Source organism: Lichenostomus cassidix, chromosome 6 (assembly GCF_008360975.1).
Source record: "Lichenostomus cassidix isolate B80296 chromosome 6, HeHo_3.0, whole genome shotgun sequence".
Taxonomy (NCBI): domain Eukaryota; kingdom Metazoa; phylum Chordata; class Aves; order Passeriformes; family Meliphagidae; genus Lichenostomus; species Lichenostomus cassidix.
This window is the reverse complement of record NC_139487.1, coordinates 28,874,917-28,894,938: the sequence shown is the minus strand read 5'-3', so window position 1 is coordinate 28,894,938 and position 20,022 is coordinate 28,874,917. Positions and strand designations below refer to the sequence as shown.

The window sequence follows — 20,022 nt, the reverse complement described above, 5'->3', positions numbered from 1 at the left end:
AAAAACTAAATGAAAAACCAAGCACACCACAGCAACTTGAGGTGAAGCAGCAGAGAAAGAAATTGGCAGCCATAACCATCTGCAAGCCATGGTTCAGAACAGTAACCTTATCCTTCTTTGGGAATAAATCAGCTTCATTTGCAATATTTCTTAACTGCTAATCAAGTGAATGAATTAAATGGCTTTATGTTAGATCTTGAGTCTCCTCACATCTCCTGGTTTTTGGCTGCCTCTGTCTTCTCTTCATCTGCAAACAATCACAGGTGACAATGTAAAAATAGAACATCCTAAGAGATTTTTGAGATCCTGTGTTATTCTTACGGGTGTCTTTTTTCATTCCATCCATCTGCTCATCTTTCTTTAGAACTGGATTAAGCAGCTGAATTTTGTGCTCCTTTCTTTTGGAAACAGCGATTTCTGATCAGACCTTTTCCCCGGTAGGTTTCTTGCTGCCCGTCATTTGATGGCCTTTCTTTCTCTGGCTTTTTTGTCAGTGCCCTTTCTGGGACTGATTACACTTCCAGTAACTTCCCCCTTAGTTTTACCCTGCTTTGTTTTGCTGGTAAACTAAACCATTGCTGGTTGTAGGTTGGTTTTAGCAAGTTTTTCGTTGGTCTTGGAATATTATGCCTTTTTAAAATCTTTATATATGCTGCTTTGTTCTTGTCTAACCAGTTCAGTTTCAGTTCCAGTTGGTCTTCCCAGGTATTACCAGACTTTCAGAGCTCTAATCTATTTGTCTTATTGTTGTTGGTTTTTTAATTTAGGTTTTGTAAATACATGTTTAGCATTTTAAATCAGTGTGATTATATAATAGGTTTAGCACCAGCTTAACCTAGAGGCTACCTTAAAAAAAACTAACTGTGGTTGTATTTTTTAGATCTTGTATGTATTCCTGGCTTTAATCATTAAAAAAAACTAACTGTGGTTGTATTTTTTAGATCTTGTATGTATTCCTGGCTTTAATCATTCCAGTAGCCAGAAGGCATCTGGCTACATTTGTAAGCATTTAATCAACTTGTTTTGCTAATTGTTTATACTGTAATTTGTTGTTAGCATCTGGTTTTATTTGAGGTGTCTAAATATGTGTCCAGACTTCTGTCTGTCAGTCTCTTCAGGAGCTATTTCTGCTTTAATCCCTTCCTGAAAACTAGTCAACAATATTACAGTGATATGCATTTTTAACACATAGTTATACTATATATACTGGAGTGTATTTAAGAACTTTCCTTAACATAGCCACAAAGCTCTACTTTCGTTTTTATTCCCAGTTTATTTTAATCTCTGTCCTGTGCAGTATTGAGTCATGCTAAAAATATCTTCATGAGATTGTCATTGATCTACAGCAGGACATTCAGGCATGCTGTGTCTGAGTCCTGTGATAACATTGCTTTAATTAAGTTAGTAAAGTATATTGGAAAATTAAAACCCCAACAATTTTTAAATTTTGTTTTCATGTGTCCCTTTTCTAGGATTCTCAGATAGTTGCATTGGTTTATCTAGTTACTTTTATTAGATTTGCCTGTTAATTTTAAACTGGCTTTGGTATCCTCTTGGATTTTTTTTTTTAAGATTTCAGTCTCTGTACTTAATACATATTTTGTGCCTGATTGAAGCACATTTTTGCAGAACTACCATTTAAGAACTTTTGAAGAATTTTTAAATCAAACTGTTATATAAAACCTCAGTTAATCTGTGCACCAGCATTTTAATGGAATATTTGGTTGGAAGAAAAATTGATTTGGCATCTCTGCTTGGTAGTTTAAAACCAACCAGACACACTGGCTAGCCACGCTCCTTCATTTTGTTTTCTAGCCTTGTAAACATTTCCACATTCCATCTGTGGTGTCTAGTCCATGCATGAATAAAATATGAAGTAATTTAATACCACATAATATGTCAAGGGGGTTGCTGTTTATTCTCAGACTTGAAACTTTTTAAGATCATGTGCTGAAAGCTCTTGGGGTTTTGCTACTCATTTAGGGCCCTGCCTATGAGTCAGTGGTGTAGGAACATGCCTCATTCTCTGTAATGTGGAAGAAAACCCCCCTTTTTTGTACTTTTATTTATATTATGGCTGTATCCTTCACAAGGATGCTGAGGAAGAAGGAGGAATTAGCTGTTTTCTTGTATTTGGAATCACAGAGAGGCTACAGAGCCCTTGGCCATCCCAGGTATCAGCCTGGGCTGGATTGCAGTCAGGGAACTGGAAGCCTCTGTAGAGCTTTACCACAAGACTAGTAACCTCTCAGGATGCAGGTTACAAGCCAGTGAAGGGATAAAGGCTCTATTTTAATAGCTTTGTGTCCTTATCACTTCGAAGCCCTGTGCCAGCACAGCAGGTTGGTATCACGAGGCCGTGAGGGTTCACTGTGGTCCATACTCTGTGTGTTTTCAAAGCTGTGTTCTTTGCTCTGCATCTGGCAGATTGCAGAGCTCTGCTTGTGCAACCATGCACTTGTGCCAGGAGGAAAGGTGTCTGGGCCCACAATGCAGTCTAGGGTGGGATATCTCCAAGATGTATTCTCACGTGCTAGTCTGTGCTGCATTTCCAGAAGCATTCAGTGGCTGTGGAAACATCAGTCTGACACGGTAGTGGCAAAAATCACTCTTGCACCTTGTCTGTGTTGTCCCTAACTCCTCCCTCCACCCATAAATAAAGATTACAATTGTGCTTTAGCTATTATGGTTATTAGCATGCAGTCCATACTCAAAATTTTATCTAAATGGATGACCTTTAGTTCTAACAAGGACTTTTGTTTCTTGGTGTACATCACTCCAAATAATGAAAGAATACAGTTAAAATCAGTGTTTGACTAGTAGTTACTAAACATGATTTTTCTTAAATCAGAACATAGTGGCTCTGACTGTGAAAAATGGACACCAAAATAGCTTGAATCTGTTACTTTAAACAGCCTGACAGCCCATATATATTCTATATTTATGTGTGAATGAGATGTGAATATTAAAAAAGGTATTAAAACAAATCATTGGATTTCTTTATCTGTCATGCTTTCTCCTCAGAAAAAGGACACCATCACTCCAGAGGATGACCTGTGTTTTGTCAATTAAATTGCTGTAGGTTCCTTGCTGAAATAATTATTAGGCAAGCCTTCCTGAACAAGTTTGTGACTTGCATTTTCCCTTTTCTCCCTCCTTGATTACAATTCCCTGGCAGAGACCAGATTACTCAGCAGACTGCTAGACATTAGAAAACCAAATTCAGATATATCAAACTATGATCCCACATATGAAAATGACAGACTGTAGTAAGCATGCATGAGTTGGTTTTAGCTTTTCAAATACCCTTTTTTCCCAGCTTGCATTTGTATCTAGGCATTTCTTCAGTATGTTCCCATAGAATATTTAAGTAAATAGTTTCAATAATAGCTTTTCCTGAGGATAGTATCTTCAAAAACCATCTTCTCTTCACTTTCCATTGCATGTCAGAAAGAGTTTCTAGGTGTAGACAAGTATACTTGCAAGTTCCTGCTTGGCTCTTTGGTTTCATTTTAGCCCATGATCCATTCTCCTTGGAAAATTAAGACTGTGTGATACATGCAGGATGTAATGGGAATTGTGGTTTGTAGCGAACAGTCTCTGGAGTCGTCTTACAAGTGAGTTTTATTGTGTGCTAAAGCCATCTGTGTTACTTTGTGTGACTTGCTGTTAGCAATATTGTTTGGACAGCCCTAAATCAAATCCTGCATGGGCAGGATTGCAGAAGACAGGTTTATACTGGTGTCCTTCAGGTCAAACCCACTGATGCCCAGTCTTTTTTTCCTCCTGGCATAAAAAGTAGTAGCGAGAGGTAAGTTTGTGCTAGCTGTCCTTGTTTCACCAAGATCTATCTTCTGCAAACAGGCTTGTGTTTACAGAAACCAGAGTGAAAATAGCATGTGAACAGCATAAAGCCACTGCGGTCAAATAGTTGTGTATTTGCATAACTGAGCAGTGTTTAAAGGACTGGCTGGCTTACTTTGGGACACTTTACTGCACACTTTTCCTTAAGGGTTTGTTGTCTCCAGGCATCTCTCAAGAAGTGGAAGTAAAAGGCTCTGATTCTAAATAGCATTGTTTTCATGCATAAGTAGAAAACAAGTTTAACTGTCTTGTTACAGTTTTTGGTAAATGGACGTTGACATGGACTACGAAAGACCCAACGTAGAAACCATCAAGTGTGTGGTGGTTGGAGATAACGCGGTGGGAAAGACTCGTCTGATCTGTGCGAGAGCCTGCAATACAACCTTGACTCAGTATCAGCTGCTGGCAACGCACGTCCCAACCGTCTGGGCCATCGATCAGTACCGTGTCTGCCAGGAGGTAAGGACTGCAGGTGTGCACAGCATGCAGCACATGCTCAGAGGTGCTGCTAGGATTTATGGGCAAGCCTTACCCTGTCAGGATGCAGCAGTGAGCTCACAAGTATTTTATGAGTGATCTCTACTGCAGCCACGGTCTGATTCACCTCTCATTCTAAAGTGGTTTTTTTTATCAAACCTATTTTTAGGAAGATAAATATTCTGCCTGTTTTATAAGATACATCGTTTGTTAAAAACTATATGGGGTAGACTCTTGACCTGGTATGCTTTGGACCTTTTGATGGGGTGAATTAGAAAAGTAATTGTTTGATGGAGGGAAAGAGAATGTTATGTGTGTTCTGTTCTAGGTCCTTGAACGCTCAAGAGATGTTGTGGATGAAGTGAGTGTTTCCCTCAGGCTGTGGGATACATTTGGGGACCACCACAAAGACAGGCGCTTTGCTTATGGAAGGTAAATTGAGCCAAGCAAAATTTTAAGAAATACTTGTATTCAAATTTTAGGGCAGAAATAAATTGCAAATCTGAATCTTGAAGAGCAAGGACTTAAAAACAATCACGGGTATTCATGTTCCTGCCCATTGCAAAGAGGATTATCTGTTGCAAGGATTAAAAAGATATAAATATTTAAAAAGCAGCATAGTTTTACTACGCTACATTTCCTTGAACAGCCTGCTAAGCTGTGTCAACAACTGTTGTCCTATTTTGAATTTTAAAGAACATTCCCCAAAATAAGATGGTAGTTTTACAAAATTGAACATCAGCATTCTCTGCCTGTATAAGCAGTGTATGATATAATTGCCTAATAAGCAACAAACAAGGAGAGATGTTGGGAAATATCACTCTTACTCAATGAAATATTTATTTTATTAAAACCTGTGATGTTGAATGGGCAGCTAACCTCTTGAGAGCAGAGCCAGTTTCATGAAAGATGAGGCTCTTCTGTATTTCCTTAATTAAAGCTGAGGTTTTTCTTCTATAAATATAAAATGTTAGTGAATCAGTTAACCCTGGAAATTCTAAAAAATGCATATATAATAAATCTGTATTTAAATCAAAGTGATCTAGATTTTTCCAGCATGTATTATGTATGTGTGTGTGTGTGTGTGTGTGTGTGTGTGCGCGTACCTATATATGTGTTTAAAAGTTCAGCATAGTTTCAACAAGGACTGAAGCCAGTGATAGTCTTTCTGGTTTGTTTAATTAGATCTGACCTTGTGGCAGTACAGACAGCAGAACAGCTGTATTAGGCAAATACTGAAGGTGGGTTTTGGACATATATTTTCATAACTGACATTTGAGAGGTCTCAGTCCTCACACATTTTTTCACCTTGTCAAACTTTTTCATAACCTTTTCATATCTGCTTCAGTCACTGCAGTTGGTCAGACTTCCATAGACAGACACCTTTTTTTTCCAGCTGGGAATGCCCTTTGCAGAGTGTCAGCCCCAGCTTTCTATTCCATGTGGCCAAAATGTACTGTCTTGCTGTTTTTCTTTTCTCTGTGCTGCCTGATGACACAAGTGACTTTGAAGGAGGATGGTCTTTTCTATTCTCTACCCCTTAGAAATGCTGCAGAGGGTTCTGCTGGTTGAACCCACCCATTAAATTTTCAGGCTGTAGAACTCTGTATGCTTGTACATCCTTTGTGTACAGCACCGTGTTCGTTGAGTTTTCACAGAGTCATGATTTACCTGGAATTTTCTGTCAGGAGCTAAAGTGGCAACACATCTGGGCTGCACAACCTGTACCGTTTGTAAATAAGCTTTGTGAGAGAAGTTACTGACTTCAAGGTAATATTTACCTTAATATTTAGTGCTACTGGGGTATGTGAACAGATACTGTTTTACTTTTGGCAGTGTGTGGAGCCTGCATTGATAAATTTGGATGTAACTTCATGTTTCCACTAACTGTTCCACTTTGATGTGGCCTCCTGATATTCTGCAACAGATACTGTGTCACTGAGAAGATTACTAGAGATTAGGAGAACAGAATCAGGCATGTTCTGAACCCTGATCCCACATTTACTGACAGGAAGGGAGAGGGAGGAAACAACATACTTAGATTCTAATCCTGCAAATGCCAAGGAGGACGTGAATAACTTGAGATCTCGAGGATTAAGCATATGAACACAGTGATTCGTTTGTGATGTTAGCAGAACTGTACTTGTGTAAAATGAGGTTTGCTATATCCTAATTAACTTTAAAAGGCTGTTCTGGAAGCCTGCTCTTCGGTTAGTGGTTTTTCTGCAAGTCTATTAATGAAGAAAGTAAGTGGAAATTCTAAAGAAATACTTTAAAAATAGAATTTCAGTTGTAAATTTTTTGAGATTGTAAGCATTGCTTGGTACTTGGTTGTTTTGAAAATGTTAATGTTGCATTTAAAGCAGATTTTCTAGTATTTTATCTGGGTTGGCATTTTAAAAGAGTTTTTCAATGCTGAATGTTCATATTTATAGGAATTTATTTTAAATCACCTCTGCACCTTGAACTACAGTCTAGTCAGGTGTGCCAAATCTTGCAGTACAGTGAAAAACCTATTTTATGCCAAACTGCGCAAGGTTACACCTGCAAGTGCCCCGTGTTTTGGTCGTCTGAAGGATCATATAATAATATACTCCTCTGGTTCTGTTAAAAAAATTCTGTACATCTGCACCTTATGCAGGGAATGGCTTATTCCAGCAAACATTCAGCCAAGACCTCTAATTGTCCTAAACCTGGTGTAACAAGAACCAGCAGGTCATCAACTCACCTGCTGCTCATTGGAAAAGTTTGCTCCATACAGTTTTAGAAAATGTTACATAAATAGATTATGCTATAGATGACAGGGTGAACAGTTAATAGGACTTGCAGTACAGATAAATCCTTCTTAACTCTTTATTTTTCACAGATAGAAACATCAAAGGAGAATGAGAAAAGGAATCTGTTTTCCACGATTTTTGTGTGACAGAAGGGGAGAAACATTTAAATCTCACTGGGGATGGAATAGTTAATGTTTCTACTGCCATCCCTTAATGGGAGTATGGAGAGTGAGATCAGCTTGCATTCTGCTCTGTGGTGTTTAGTTTAATAATCACACTCCTCTGGGAGCTTTGGGAAGCAGTTCCTGATAGCTTAAGGGAGTGAGGGGGATGTGGCTGCAGACTTGTGGAAATATTTCCTGCAGTTTTACTGAATGACTTTTTTTCTCCCCTTAGACTAAAGTGCGTGATTTAGTTTTGGAAATATCCTGTTCTGTTCAGCTTAGGCAATATGTGATACCAAACAGCCATTTATTGATAATCTCCCATAGGGTTTCATTTGGTTCACAATCACCTCAAAATGCTGTAAAATGATAATTTCTTGGTTATAATTTTGTGTATTGATTTCCAGCTCCCAGGCACCTCTTTGTTTAATAACAATCTAGTCTTGGTGCTATTGTATTCTCTAAGCCTGCAGATGAGGTGTGAACTTCATTTAAAGCCCAAGTTGTTATTCTGTAGCAGTTTCTCTGGAAGGCAAGTGTAAAGACAAGAAAACATCTTAATTTACATTTCAACTTGTCAGGATTCACTATCTCCCATCCTCCTGTCCAGTCTGGTTTTGAATGAGAGTGTCAACATATCATCATGTTCAAACTAATTCTAGAAGCTGGCTTGCACTTTTTTTTTTTTTTCTTGCTTTTTGCATCCTTTTCTTTCTTTCTTTCCAGGTAAACATGTTTGGCTAATTTGATAAATAGCCTCTGTATGCTGGGGTTTTTTTTAATGTGCAGCTCTAGTATGTGTAAACACAAGCACAAATCTGCAAAGAGTTAATTCAGTCCCAATCAAATATTTATTCTCAATACCATAGATGGGGTTTGTCAGCTAATCCAGCCAGGATGATTTATTTACTTGCAACTTAAATATGAGCTGTAGACCAAACAAAATCTGTTCATACAGCATGGACAGAAAACAGCTTTTTCCTCATGACTTACAAATGTGAATGAGTCTTGCTGTGAGACTGCTGACAGCGCTTCTTAAAATATGTTTAGAGTATTTCCTCTGTTGTGAATGGATTTCGTAAGCCTTGTGGGTATTGTATGTACACAGAAGAACACACGCATTCGACTTTTTCTGTGTGATTACAATTCCCTTCACCAGTTACTTCACTGTAATTGAATCCCTAAAAATATACCTTTTGAATGCCACTGAAAGGAGTCCATGAGAACAGGGCTTTATCACTGATGTTTGAAGACTTCCACCGACCTCTTTCTGATTTTTTTTTTTTTCTCTTCAAGGGACGATGATGATGATATTTCTGTAAGAACGAAGCCAAGGTAGCTTTGATGTAAAATGGTATTTGCATTCAGCAAATTCAGTGAGATTAGGATGAGGTTTTTAACTTCACAGTTACTTGGTCTGCCTTTAGTTAGATCAGTGGCCTCTGTCACATAGCACCTGTGCCCAAGCTGAGACTGAGCCAGCAGCTCCCCTCCTTTCTTCAGAGAAGGTCTGGGTTTTCAGAAGGGCCTTGTGAATGAAAGCTCACACATTCCCTGTGCCTCACAAACCATTACTGTCACGTGTTGGAAGAGATCATCAGAGATGTCTCTTTAGGGCAGAGGAACTTAACAGACACAGGACAGTGTCTTGCTTTGTTAGCAGAGGGTCAGCTGATGGGGAATCCAGTTATTTTCAGATGTCTCCCACCTTGGCTGCTTCCTTTTGCTGTTTTCTGCCACAAAAAAGTGATAGGCAGTATCTTCAAATCATCTTCACCTACCCAAATTTGTGAGCCTCTCCTTCTACTTTACAGTGGTTTATAAGCTGTTCAGGTTCTTTGTGATGTGATTATGCAGAATTGTAAAAAACAATTTCTATAATTTATATATATTTGTTATGATTTTTTTCTCTTTTGAGTTTGACCTATGCCCAAGAAAGACTGGAATAAGCAGAGAGGTTCACAGAGACAGCTTTCTCCAGTAACTTCATTCTGATATACTGTGTGTATGCACTGGTTTTTTTCTTCTTTCATTACCTATATGAACATTTGAGGCTTTTTCACTGAGCTGGTGGGATAGTAAATCCTTGATAAACTTAAGCCAGTGAAATTAATGCAGATCTACTATTCTCCTCTGCATCCCACCATGGCTTCATGCTGTGAGTAGAAAGAGCTTGCTATGGAATTTCTGTCAGGATTCCTCCTTTCTTTGGAAAGGTGTGTGCCAAATGGCTGTTGGTGGGCCTGAGGCTCAACTTGATGTATATGTAATTTATCTGTAACAGAAGGACACTTCCAATGCTTTAAGTCTTCCTTAAGGAGTGAAAAAGTACGTGGCAGTTGTTATTTGTGATATAACATCATTTCACATTTTCCTTGCTTTCCTAAGTCAGAGGCTGGGTGGAAAGAAGGCATTTGGGCTTTATACTGAAAGGCTGCAAGGGAACATCAAATCTTTTGGAAACCATAAGCCTAGGAAGCTACTTTCTGTCAAAATCTTGATCTTAGTGAATGACTTCTTTGTGAATAGGTATTAGGTGAATTTCGTGTGCTGTTTTCCACTCCAAGGGTCTCAGGATCTGTCTATGTTTCCTCAAACGTGTCAGACTATGGAAAACACTCTGCATAACCAGTTATGACTGTTCCAAACTGATTTCTTCTCAATAACTTTGTGACATCAACTTGACAGTTAACATTTCTTGATAGTTTAATTTAAATTTAAAAAAGAAAAGGAGGCTGGTTTTGGTGATAGCCCAAAGAAAGGAAAATATATAAAAGTCCATATTTTCTCCATGGAGAAAGAGATGCATCTCTTAATGTTCAATATCCATGTGTTCTTGGACTTCAGAAGCCTCTCCCACGCTGGATGCAAACCAAACCCTATAATTCTTTCATCTTCTCTGGATTTTTCCCTCCTTAGCTTCAGCAGTACTTATGAGGAATCATGGTTTCAGTGAATTTTGGGACCTAGCTTTGGATCTTCCTTCTAATTTCTTTTTTCCTGTTCCATCCTTGCATCTCTCTGCTACCTGGAAATACTTTTTTCTTCTAAATATGCTACTTCAGCTGATGTTTGAACTAAATATCTTCTTAGCTTTTTTAAACTCAGCATATTTTTCTGATTGACCATTGATTTCTGTAGTATTTTTAGAAGGTGGTGCTGGGAGTAAAGAAATGCTTCATTTCTTCTTCCACTTACTCTTTTGCAGAGTGTTTGGTGAAAGTTAGTTGGTTCTCTGTAAAGGGTTAGCATGTAGTTCTCATCTGTAAGCTTCCTCCTTGCAATAACCAAAAATAATGTTGGAATGCCCACCTTTCCTAGCATTTCTGGTTTCTCTGTTTTGTGAATTTATTTATCATTATTTTGTTTTTCTCCAATCTGTTGTCTGGAAACAGGAGTCAGCTGATATGCCTTTGTATGATATTGTGTGTTTTGGTGTTTGCCCTGAGTTGATCAGACATGTTCCAGCTGGCCCTGTACCTTTCCTTGCTCCAGCATTTTCTTTCATCCTTCTCCCTTGATTTCAGGCATTATGTCTCACTTATATAAGCCCTGACTTGGCATGTGATACCTGGAATATTTCAGTATTACAAATTCAATTAACTATGTCTAGGGTTCTGTTTATCATAGAATTCTTATTCCTGTATTAGAAATGCAGTAACTGAGATCTCTGCTTCAGGAAAGGGAAAAAGGCATATATTGGTATTTTACAGTGAATGTATATACATGATTTCAAAGAGGGTTTTCCTGAGTCTACTGGCCAAATTTGGCCCAGAATCATGCTGGGGTAGCTTGCAGGCAGCCTGTTTTAACTGCAGTCCTATTTAGCATTAAACTGGAATTTTTCAAATATAAATGTTGAATCAGAATTATGTGTGAATTTACTGCATATAGCCACCAACAAAATAAACCAAATTCCAAGACTGTGTAAGCAGTCCTTTAAATTATTTTTTGTTTGATTTTCTCTTGTTACATAGTTCCACACAACTTTGCCATTTTTTTAGCATTATTGTTGGACAGCCATTTGTACCATAAGAGTAGCTCTTACAAGCTTCTGCAAAATGAGCTATTTTAATCATTCTTTGTGATATCAAAACATTTTTTGTCAGCTTCTCTAAATGCATCAGTGTTTTCCCATGAGTACTTCAAAGAACATAGAAGAAATTTTACAATGCTTAACATTTAAGAATGATGTATTTTTTGCAAGGAAAGTATGGGAAAACTCTTTCCACTTTTGAAGCACAGTCTTGAGACACGCAATTTTCTTAAAGGTAGCCTTTTCTTCTTCTTTTTGTTGTTGTTTCCAATTGTAAGTGACATTACAGAAATAAACCTGCATGTTACTCACCACAACATCTGAATGTATTCCAGGGCATTTTGACAGTTTCCCACATTACATCACTACTTAAGAAGCTTCAGTGCTGTAGGTAAAGTATAGAACTAATTGATTCTCCTGCTCATGTCCAGGGCACTGCATGGTCTTGCCCTGCCTTACTTGGATACCTTCAGTTCTTCACCTGCCAGGCACCCCTTGCATTTTTGTTTTTCTAGGCTCTCATCTGTTTGGAGTGTATGCACATAAATCCTGTGTCCTGAGGTAATTTTGTTATGTTCACCAGTCACTTAATGAATTTCTTATCATTTCATGTGATGGCTGCAACTGCATTTACTAAAAACTGAGTCCACTTAAACCCATTTCAGCCTTGCTTATCTGCACAATTTTTTTTTCTTTCAGTTTGTTGAGATGCTTGCATGAAAAATGTTGACTGACTGAGTTCACCTCTCTCTTCAAAATGTACTTAGACTGACATGGAGATGTAGCAGGGTTTTGCTCAGCCATAAATGGGATTCTCAAATGAATTCTTAGATGGCCTTCTAATTCCTGAACCCACTGTGGCTGGGAGCTTGGGAGCTGGTATTTGCACTCAGGCTGCTGCCCTGCACTATCTTTCCATTCAGGGGGTTGAAACACCGTGCAAGAAGACAGCAGAGAAAGCTCTTGTCAAATTGTCTCTGTCAGTGCTGCACCACCTGCTTTTTGCCTTGGATGCTCACTGTACATCTGATCCAGTTCATAAGTCACACACCAGGAGCTCACAGGGTGGCAGCACACCGTGTGCTCAATCCTGCCAGAGATTCAGCTGTCTGGAGGGTTTCTTTTCATTCTCTGAGGTCTAAAAAAGAGGTAGTAGCTTCCATGAAAAGTTCTTATCCAAGCTTGGGAAAATATCCCTGAATGCCTTGAGGTAATACATGCATTAGGTAGATGTGTTGCTTCTCCAAATGGTGGTAAGGTTCTTTCTTTGCCCCTTCTATCTCCAATAGAAGGAAGGCCATAGCTATGATTAGACCACACTGGGCTGATTTTAGCTGTATATAATTTCCATTAAAAATGCAAAATTCTGTTACTCCAAGGGGAGCATTTTAAGTACTCTTACAATGTTCTTAATGTGACACTCTGATGCAGGAGTCTGGCCAGCCAGGAGGTGACGAACTTGGGAGTGGTGGTTGGTTTGCTTACAGCTGCAAGGATCTGCTCCCCTTTCCCCCTGCCAAGTCCCACACACCTACAATGTGTTCTTCCCTGTTTGGAGTCCCAGGGTGTAGAAAGAAACCTGTTTTCTTCCACTGGTGATGCAGAGTGTTTCCCTGGTTGATCACATGCTAGAGCAAGTCACACAGAAATCAGGGGACTTTGGTGATGCTTAAAGAGGTTCAGAAGTTCAGATAAGAATAGATGGTTTGCAATTTTTTTCTGATAAACCTATGAAAATGTAGAATGTAAGAGCAAAGCAGTTATGCGTTTTCAGCATGTACCACGGAATCTACAAGACAATGTGTTGGATATCCAAGCTCCCATTCCTGTCTGCTGAGTTATTTACAATACTTTGTTTTTCATGATGCTTCAGTATCAAATAACAGTATATCCAATTTATGTTTTTTATACATTTGTTGTATTTAACAAAGGTGGTTGCCCACAATGCCTTCTCTACTGCCCATCTCCATTGGGTGGTGCTCCACTAGGAATGTGATAGAGAAGTTCTAAAGCATTTGCTGGAGAGGGACCTTTTACAAGAGCATGTAGTGACAAGGCAAGGGGGAATGGCTTTAGACTGAAAGAGGTTTAAAACAGATTTTAAATGTTTTACTGTGGGTGTGGTGAGCCCCTGTCCAGGTTGCCCAGAGAAGCTATGGCTGCCCCATCCTTCAAAGTGTTCAAGGCCAGGCTGGAGGGGAATGTGAGCAGCCTGGTTTAGTGGAAGGTGTCCCTGCCCATGGCAGGGGGGCGGAAAGTGTTGCTCTTTAAGGTCTATTCCAACCCAAACTGGTTTATGATTCTATAAAGCACTTCTTGGTGTTCAGGTTTATAAAAATGTTTCTTGAATTGTTCCTGAGTTTTACTGGGAAATGGCTATGAATTTTTGTTTTTTAGAATAACTGCAGCTTGTATTTGTGAATATATTGCTGCAGAAAGGATGAATCAGGTTTACTTCTGTTTTCTTCTTTCTCGTTCTCTAGGTAACCAACACAAAAAGTAACCACCCTAAAATGGCAATAAATTAGGCATTTTTAAAAAAATTATATCCTTTTACATTCCCTGAGAGTATTAAAATAACATTGGTACATTTTTAATGTTTGGGAAATATTAATGCATTATTTCAACCTGACAGGTTCTGGATTTTATGAAAAAATGTCAAACCAGACTTTGACATTAACAGGAATTATAGGTACTTCAATGAAAGTTTCCAAAGGACATGTTTTTCCAAATACTCCCAGTTCTATGTAGATGGTTAATCTTCCTCATACATTTCTGTCTCCAGTTTGTACTGAGTGCAAACTGTGCTTATGATTTGAATGAAAATTTAATTTATAATGGTAGATTGGCTGTATTTTGTGACCTAGCAGAGCCAGCTGTGGCGCTGGTTCAGCATGTGAACTCTGCCCCTACCCAGCGATTTCCCCTCTGTCCTGTTTGTGCCACAGAACCATTAATTTCTGTGTTTCCAGGACAGAACTCTCAGGAATCTTTGTTTTATGGGGAAGTCCATGTTTTAAGACAGGATAAATAATATGCAAATCACATTTTTTACCTCTTTATTCAGTTTTTCTGGAAGGCAGTAAGATGAGAATGTCCTGTTAGTGCAGTGCAGTGAGCTGTGGGAAAAGAATGCAGCTTTGTCCCGCTCCGTTTTATGGTTACCCAGCAAAGGTCAGAGGTGAGGAGTTGCTCAAGAGCCACGGTGGCAAAAACATGATACTCCCTCAGCAAGGGCTGTGACACCCGCAGGGCTGTGCTGGGGCCAGCTGCTGATGCTCTGGGCCTGCCCTGCCCAGGGACACAGCTTCCCCATGGCTCCCTCAGGAGCCCAGACTGTGCCCAGCCCAGCACCTGGGGGAACTCGAGTCTCCTGCCTGTGAACTCCTGCTGGAGCTGTTTCCTTTTGGTTTTCTGGGAGATGTGATGTGTGGCTTGTAAAGTCAGGAGGGCTGGCTACTCGTGACTGCAATTACTGGGCTTAGGTATTAATTTCTGAAGGATGCTGGACAGGCTGTCTCTCTAAGATGCTTAGTGAAGGTAGGAGCAGCCAGGCAACCAATGCTTGCTGCTCCAGCAGTCATGATGGCCTTGAATTAAACAGCAATTGACCATATTAGAATGCATATAACACAGATTTTTTTTGTATCTTAGCTGTACATTGATTTCTCTCTCTGGGAGCTAAGCACATGTCTGCTGGGGTTTAGGTTTTACTCCTCCCTGACCTTGAACACAGCAAGTTTGAGTTTAAAGCATGTTTGCCTCAGCTGTGCAGCAGACCATTGTGTTGGTTGCTTAGCCCTTCACTATTTACTAGATAATTTTCCAGTTTGAAAAGGCCTTGTTCCTAGATATGACAGATGTGTTGCAGTTTATATAAGACAGAAATTTGGAGCAGGAGTATTTCTCTTGCATTAAATTTATGCTCACAGCAGTCCCCGTACTGTGTGCAGCTATCTTTAGAAATAGCTGGATATATCTATGCCCTCAGTGAAATGTAGAAAGCAGCACTACTGAGGAGGTATTTCATTATTTAAAAGGTGAATGTTAAGATTCACTGCTTCTGCTGCTCTGTACATGACACAAACTGCAGATACAACACATTGGTGCTAAATTAAAAAATAATAGAACTGAGATAGAGATGGTATTGCTGAGCTTATCCTGCTGACAATTCTGTAGCAGTGAGTTGCCTCCTCGAAATGTGCCCTCTCCTCAATTTTTCTCAAGAGTTTCAATTCAACTTTTTTTTCTTATTTTCTTTTTTTTTCCCATGAGCTTGAGAACTGCTTGTTTATAAATAATGAAACTGCCCCCAGTTAGGTATGCCCTGAGAAAAGTATTCAATAATTTCTCTGCCTTTCGGTGCCAGCTCTGACAAGAGTTAGGCAGTGGTTCAGTGGATGAACTGTCAACCTTAATCCTCATACTTCAAATTTATAAAGCAAGCTTGTTTAGTGAAGTAGTTTCTGTTTTCTTAGAAACCTTTAAAAGCTTGCAAATATTGTAATGCTTACTCTAATGTAAGCCACTGTCCTATTGTACACTTTACTGATCTTATTTTGACGGTAATGTTTATTTTTGCTGATATTGTAGAAGTGGTCATTCTGCAGTAGTTTGCCCTTCTAACAGGTTATTTATTAAAGACATTAGAGAATTGCTGTGCCAAGCACATTGCAAAGGCGACCACCTCAGTACTTCAAACACTGCAGTAAAGGTATTTCTCCACGACAAATTCAGGTGTGATCCGTGTCTGCCTGTGTGGCTGTTCTCAAGTTTTGCACAGCTCCTTCTAATTCCTAAGCACCAGTGACCTGTGCACTGCAATTTAGGTGTCCAGTCAGCAGAATTATTTCTGAGCATTGGCAGCCTGTGAGTAACTCTCATGTAAAAGTAGAGAATGGAAAGCCCTACCTCTCTTCTTAGTGCTCCGCTCACTCGGCATGGAGGGGCAGTGCTTCCTGGGTATGTGGCTTTGTGCTCCCATGCTTTTGTGGTGAAATGTGCAGCTTCTATCAAACCTCTGCACAAACAACGTGTATTCTGACATCTGGGTGTCAGCACATTTGTCAAAGAGCAGAGTGGAGCAGTGATGCAAACAGGTGGAACTGCAGCAAAAATAATTTGTGGCGTTTTCATCGGCTATTTTCTTGTTGCATTTCTAGGTCCGATGTTGTTGTTCTGTGCTTTTCAATTGCTAATCCTAATTCCCTGAATCATGTGAAAACAATGTGGTATCAAGAAATCAAGCACTTCTGTCCTCGCACACCTGTCATTCTGGTGGGCTGCCAGCTGGATCTCCGCTATGCAGATCTTGAGGCTGTTAACAGAGCCAGACGGCCTTTGGCAAGGTAAAGTTTAAACAAAAATAAGAATTGAAAAAAAATCGCCTTGGTAATCAGGTACAACATTTGCAAAAGAGAAACTGGAGAGCCTACTTTCCCTTTTTTTTTTGTACAAAGAGAATATATGTGCTTTCTTCTTATTTTAATTCTGTTCTTTGAGCTGGTTAGTTCTTTAACACATGCAGTTATTAAGTTTACCACAAGATTTTTGCACATTGGACATCTAAACATGGTTAGCTCCCAGAACACTACAGTAAGATAGAGATGGTAATGATTATTGAAGGTTTTCTTACATATTTTCTCTACCTGAACATATGTATCATGTCCTACCTTGTCACTATTGTCACTGTTTTAAACTGACAGATTCTACTCAAGTTTTCTTCATTGTCAGTTTTTCTTTTTGTTTGTAAATGTAATCCTAGATCATGGCAGAAAATAAAATAGTTGCAAATTAAACTTTTGAAAGTTCTGGGATTAATAGAGAGTTCGGGGGTCAAAACTTCTAGAGAAGCTTTGTTTTTCCCAGATACAAAATACCACCATTCACATACTTGGGCACAACAGTCCCACAATAACTGGTTTGCTTCTAGTTTTCTCCTTTTATGGGAATTTGAATGAGACCAGACTCACAGAAATAAAATCCATGATTGTGTAATTAATGACTGTATTGTAACAAATTTCCGTGAAAAGACTGAATTAGTATTTTGTTGGCCCTTGGAAAACTTCGCATTGTATTGCAGTCAAACTCTTGACTTAGCAATATGATTTTCATAGGTTTATTTGTTTATTAAACGTTTTTCCCTTGTGAGGGCGGGGCGGGCTTTTTGGTTGATTCTTTAAAAGGAAATGGTCTTTTTTCAAAACTCATCTTCTGCCCTGATCCTCCTCCCTGATTTCACCATGAGTAAGTTGGAGTCAGAACTCCGGGTGTCTAGCGCAGGCTTCTGCCACCTGAACTGGTTATTTATTAGCTGGCACTCAGCTCAAGCTGTTGTCTGGGGCGTGTTCTGTCTGTGCCAGCTCGTGTCTGCCCAATATGGTGTGCTCAGAGAACACATTGTTGGGTCCTGTCTTCTGGGGAGATGATTTTTTTTTTTGCTGGGAAAATGGATCCTAGCCCAGACTTTTTACTGGTTTGTTTACCCTACATCATGTACTAGAGCTGCTCTGGAAATTCATGAGTTCCCACATCATGCTTCTACAGCCAAAACAAGCCTATCTCTTGCAATGTGTGTTCAGTTACTCTTTTGTCATAGGCTATTATGATTTTCTTTAAAAAGCTTGATCTTAAGAAATATTTCCATTTCATATTTAGCTGTATTTCTGGTATTTTTATGTCATGAGAATTTCCATTTGTGTTTAAATGATGGATACAAAGAAAGTTTCTGACAGAGTATCTGAGTAGTAAGGGGTGTTAGGAGGATTTTTAAATAATGAAAGTTCTCAAGAGTGCTATCAAATTTTTTTACTGTAAATTTCACTTAAAGAAAGAGGCAGCTCCATTTTGTATAAATGATTTCTACATATATTTAGTAACAAAGACACCACAAAACTTAAATGAAATTACAATTGCTATTCTAAAACTCTGTGGAGTCGTGATTGTATCTTACCAAAGGGTTTTGTGGACTTAATTTTATGTTTCGTTTCATTTGAATGATAGTTATCTGGATTAGTGCTGAATATTTGGTAAAACTCCATGCTTTCTGGAGTAACTCTGTGATGACCATTGTGTGTGACAAGGTTTATTTTTTGTTTAACCCTAGGCCAATAAAAAGGGGAGACATTTTGCCACCAGAGAGAGGCAGAGAGGTTGCCAAGGAGCTTGGGATACCATACTATGAAACCAGTGTATTTGACCAGTTTGGGATTAAAGATGTGTTTGACAATGCAATTAGAGCTGCCCTGATCTCCAGAAGACACCTGCAATTCTGGAAATCTCATTTGAAGAAGGTCCAAAAGCCTTTGCTTCAGGCTCCATTCCTACCTCCAAAAGCCCCTCCTCCAGTTATCAAAATTCCTGAGTGTCCTGTGCCGAGCATGAATGAAGCTGGATATTTATTGGACAGCCCGCTGTGTGCAGATGTCATGTTTGTTCTCCAGGAGCAGGACTGCATTTTTGCTCACAAGATATACCTAGCTACCTCCTCTTCAAAGTTTTATGACCTTTTCTTAATGGAATGTGAGGAAAGTCCAGACTTGGATGAAACACAGTGTAATAAAGAAAATACAAATAGGGATGTTCTGACAAGTCACCTTGAGACAAACAGTGACAGTGATGAGGCATCCTTGAAATCTTCCGATGTTAAAATTCCACCAGAAAGTACTGAGTCTTTAAACACATCAGAACCTGAATCTGGTGAAACAAACTCTGCAGCAAGATCTCTGTCATCCTGGGGTAAGGGGTTTGTTAGTGTGCATAAGGAAATGCAAGTGAATCCTGTCTCAAATCGGACGTGTCCTGTAACTGTGGTAAAAATGGATTCGTCTGTGCAGGCCGGACCTTTTAAAACTGTTTTGCAGTTTCTATACACAGGCCAACTGGATGAAAATGAAAAAGACCTCACCAGACTCGCTCAGATTGCTGAAATCCTGGAAGTATTTGATTTGCGAATGATGGTGGAGAATATTACGAATAAAGAAGCCTTCATGAATCAAGAGATTACTAAAGCATTTCATGTCAGAAAAGCTAATCGGATAAAAGAGTGCCTTTGCAAAGGGACATTTTCTGGTAAGTAAATACATGCTTAAGCAGGAAGAGCACTAATTTTTTTTCTTATCCACGTTACTGTCACTTCATAGACTTCAAAAACTGTGACAGCTTACATTTTTCTGAGAGGAGGGATGACCCCAAAATTGTAGTGTTACTCAGGCCAACTGTTCCAACGCAGGATTTTGTAGTTTCATTTCTCAAAATCTACTCACAGCTTTTAAATAAGTGACCCAATTCTCAAAAACGTTGAACATCCAATACCCCGCTTTACAAGTGAGGCTTTTCATTTAACTATTTAAAATGCAAGACTTATTTTTGGGGTGGGGTCATTGGAAAGGAAGGAAGTCCTTGGTTAACAACATGCAAGTGAAACACATTCTTGAGACAAGGTTACACCTTAAACACAGACTTGCAGCACTCCTGTCCCTTTGTTCCCATGGCAGATGTGACATTTAAATTGGACGATGGAAGCATCAAGGCCCACAAGCCACTGCTGATCTGCAGCTGTGAGTGGATGTCTGCTATGTTTGGAGGATCATTTATTGAAAGCTCCAACAGTGAGGTATTTGTCTATTTTTGTCTATTTACAATGTGTGATGGATTTAGAGTGATGGAAGCATCATCTATTTGAAAGATTGCAACAATCCCTAGG

At 39.2% G+C, this 20,022-nt stretch overlaps 1 protein-coding gene across 5 annotated transcripts in view; it reads left to right on the top strand.

Annotated features, from left to right (window-relative positions):
* Positions 1-20,022, top strand: part of RHOBTB1 (Rho related BTB domain containing 1) — a 51,942-nt gene that overhangs the window by 24,809 nt on the left and 7,111 nt on the right. For 3 of the 5 annotated variants that reach the window (XM_085064230.1, XM_085064231.1, XM_085064233.1), the window contains 5 exons: positions 4,122-4,323; positions 4,670-4,773; positions 16,481-16,666; positions 18,424-19,388; positions 19,814-19,932. In XM_085064230.1, coding sequence (XP_084920356.1) covers positions 4,132-4,323; positions 4,670-4,773; positions 16,481-16,666; positions 18,424-19,388; positions 19,814-19,932 — 1,566 coding nt within the window. In that variant the 5' untranslated portion in view covers positions 4,122-4,131. Of the gene's footprint in view, positions 1-3,964; positions 4,324-4,669; positions 4,774-16,480; positions 16,667-18,423; positions 19,389-19,813; positions 19,933-20,022 lie in introns of those variants that run through there. The other 2 variants (XM_085064232.1, XM_085064234.1) reach the window with 2 other exon arrangements.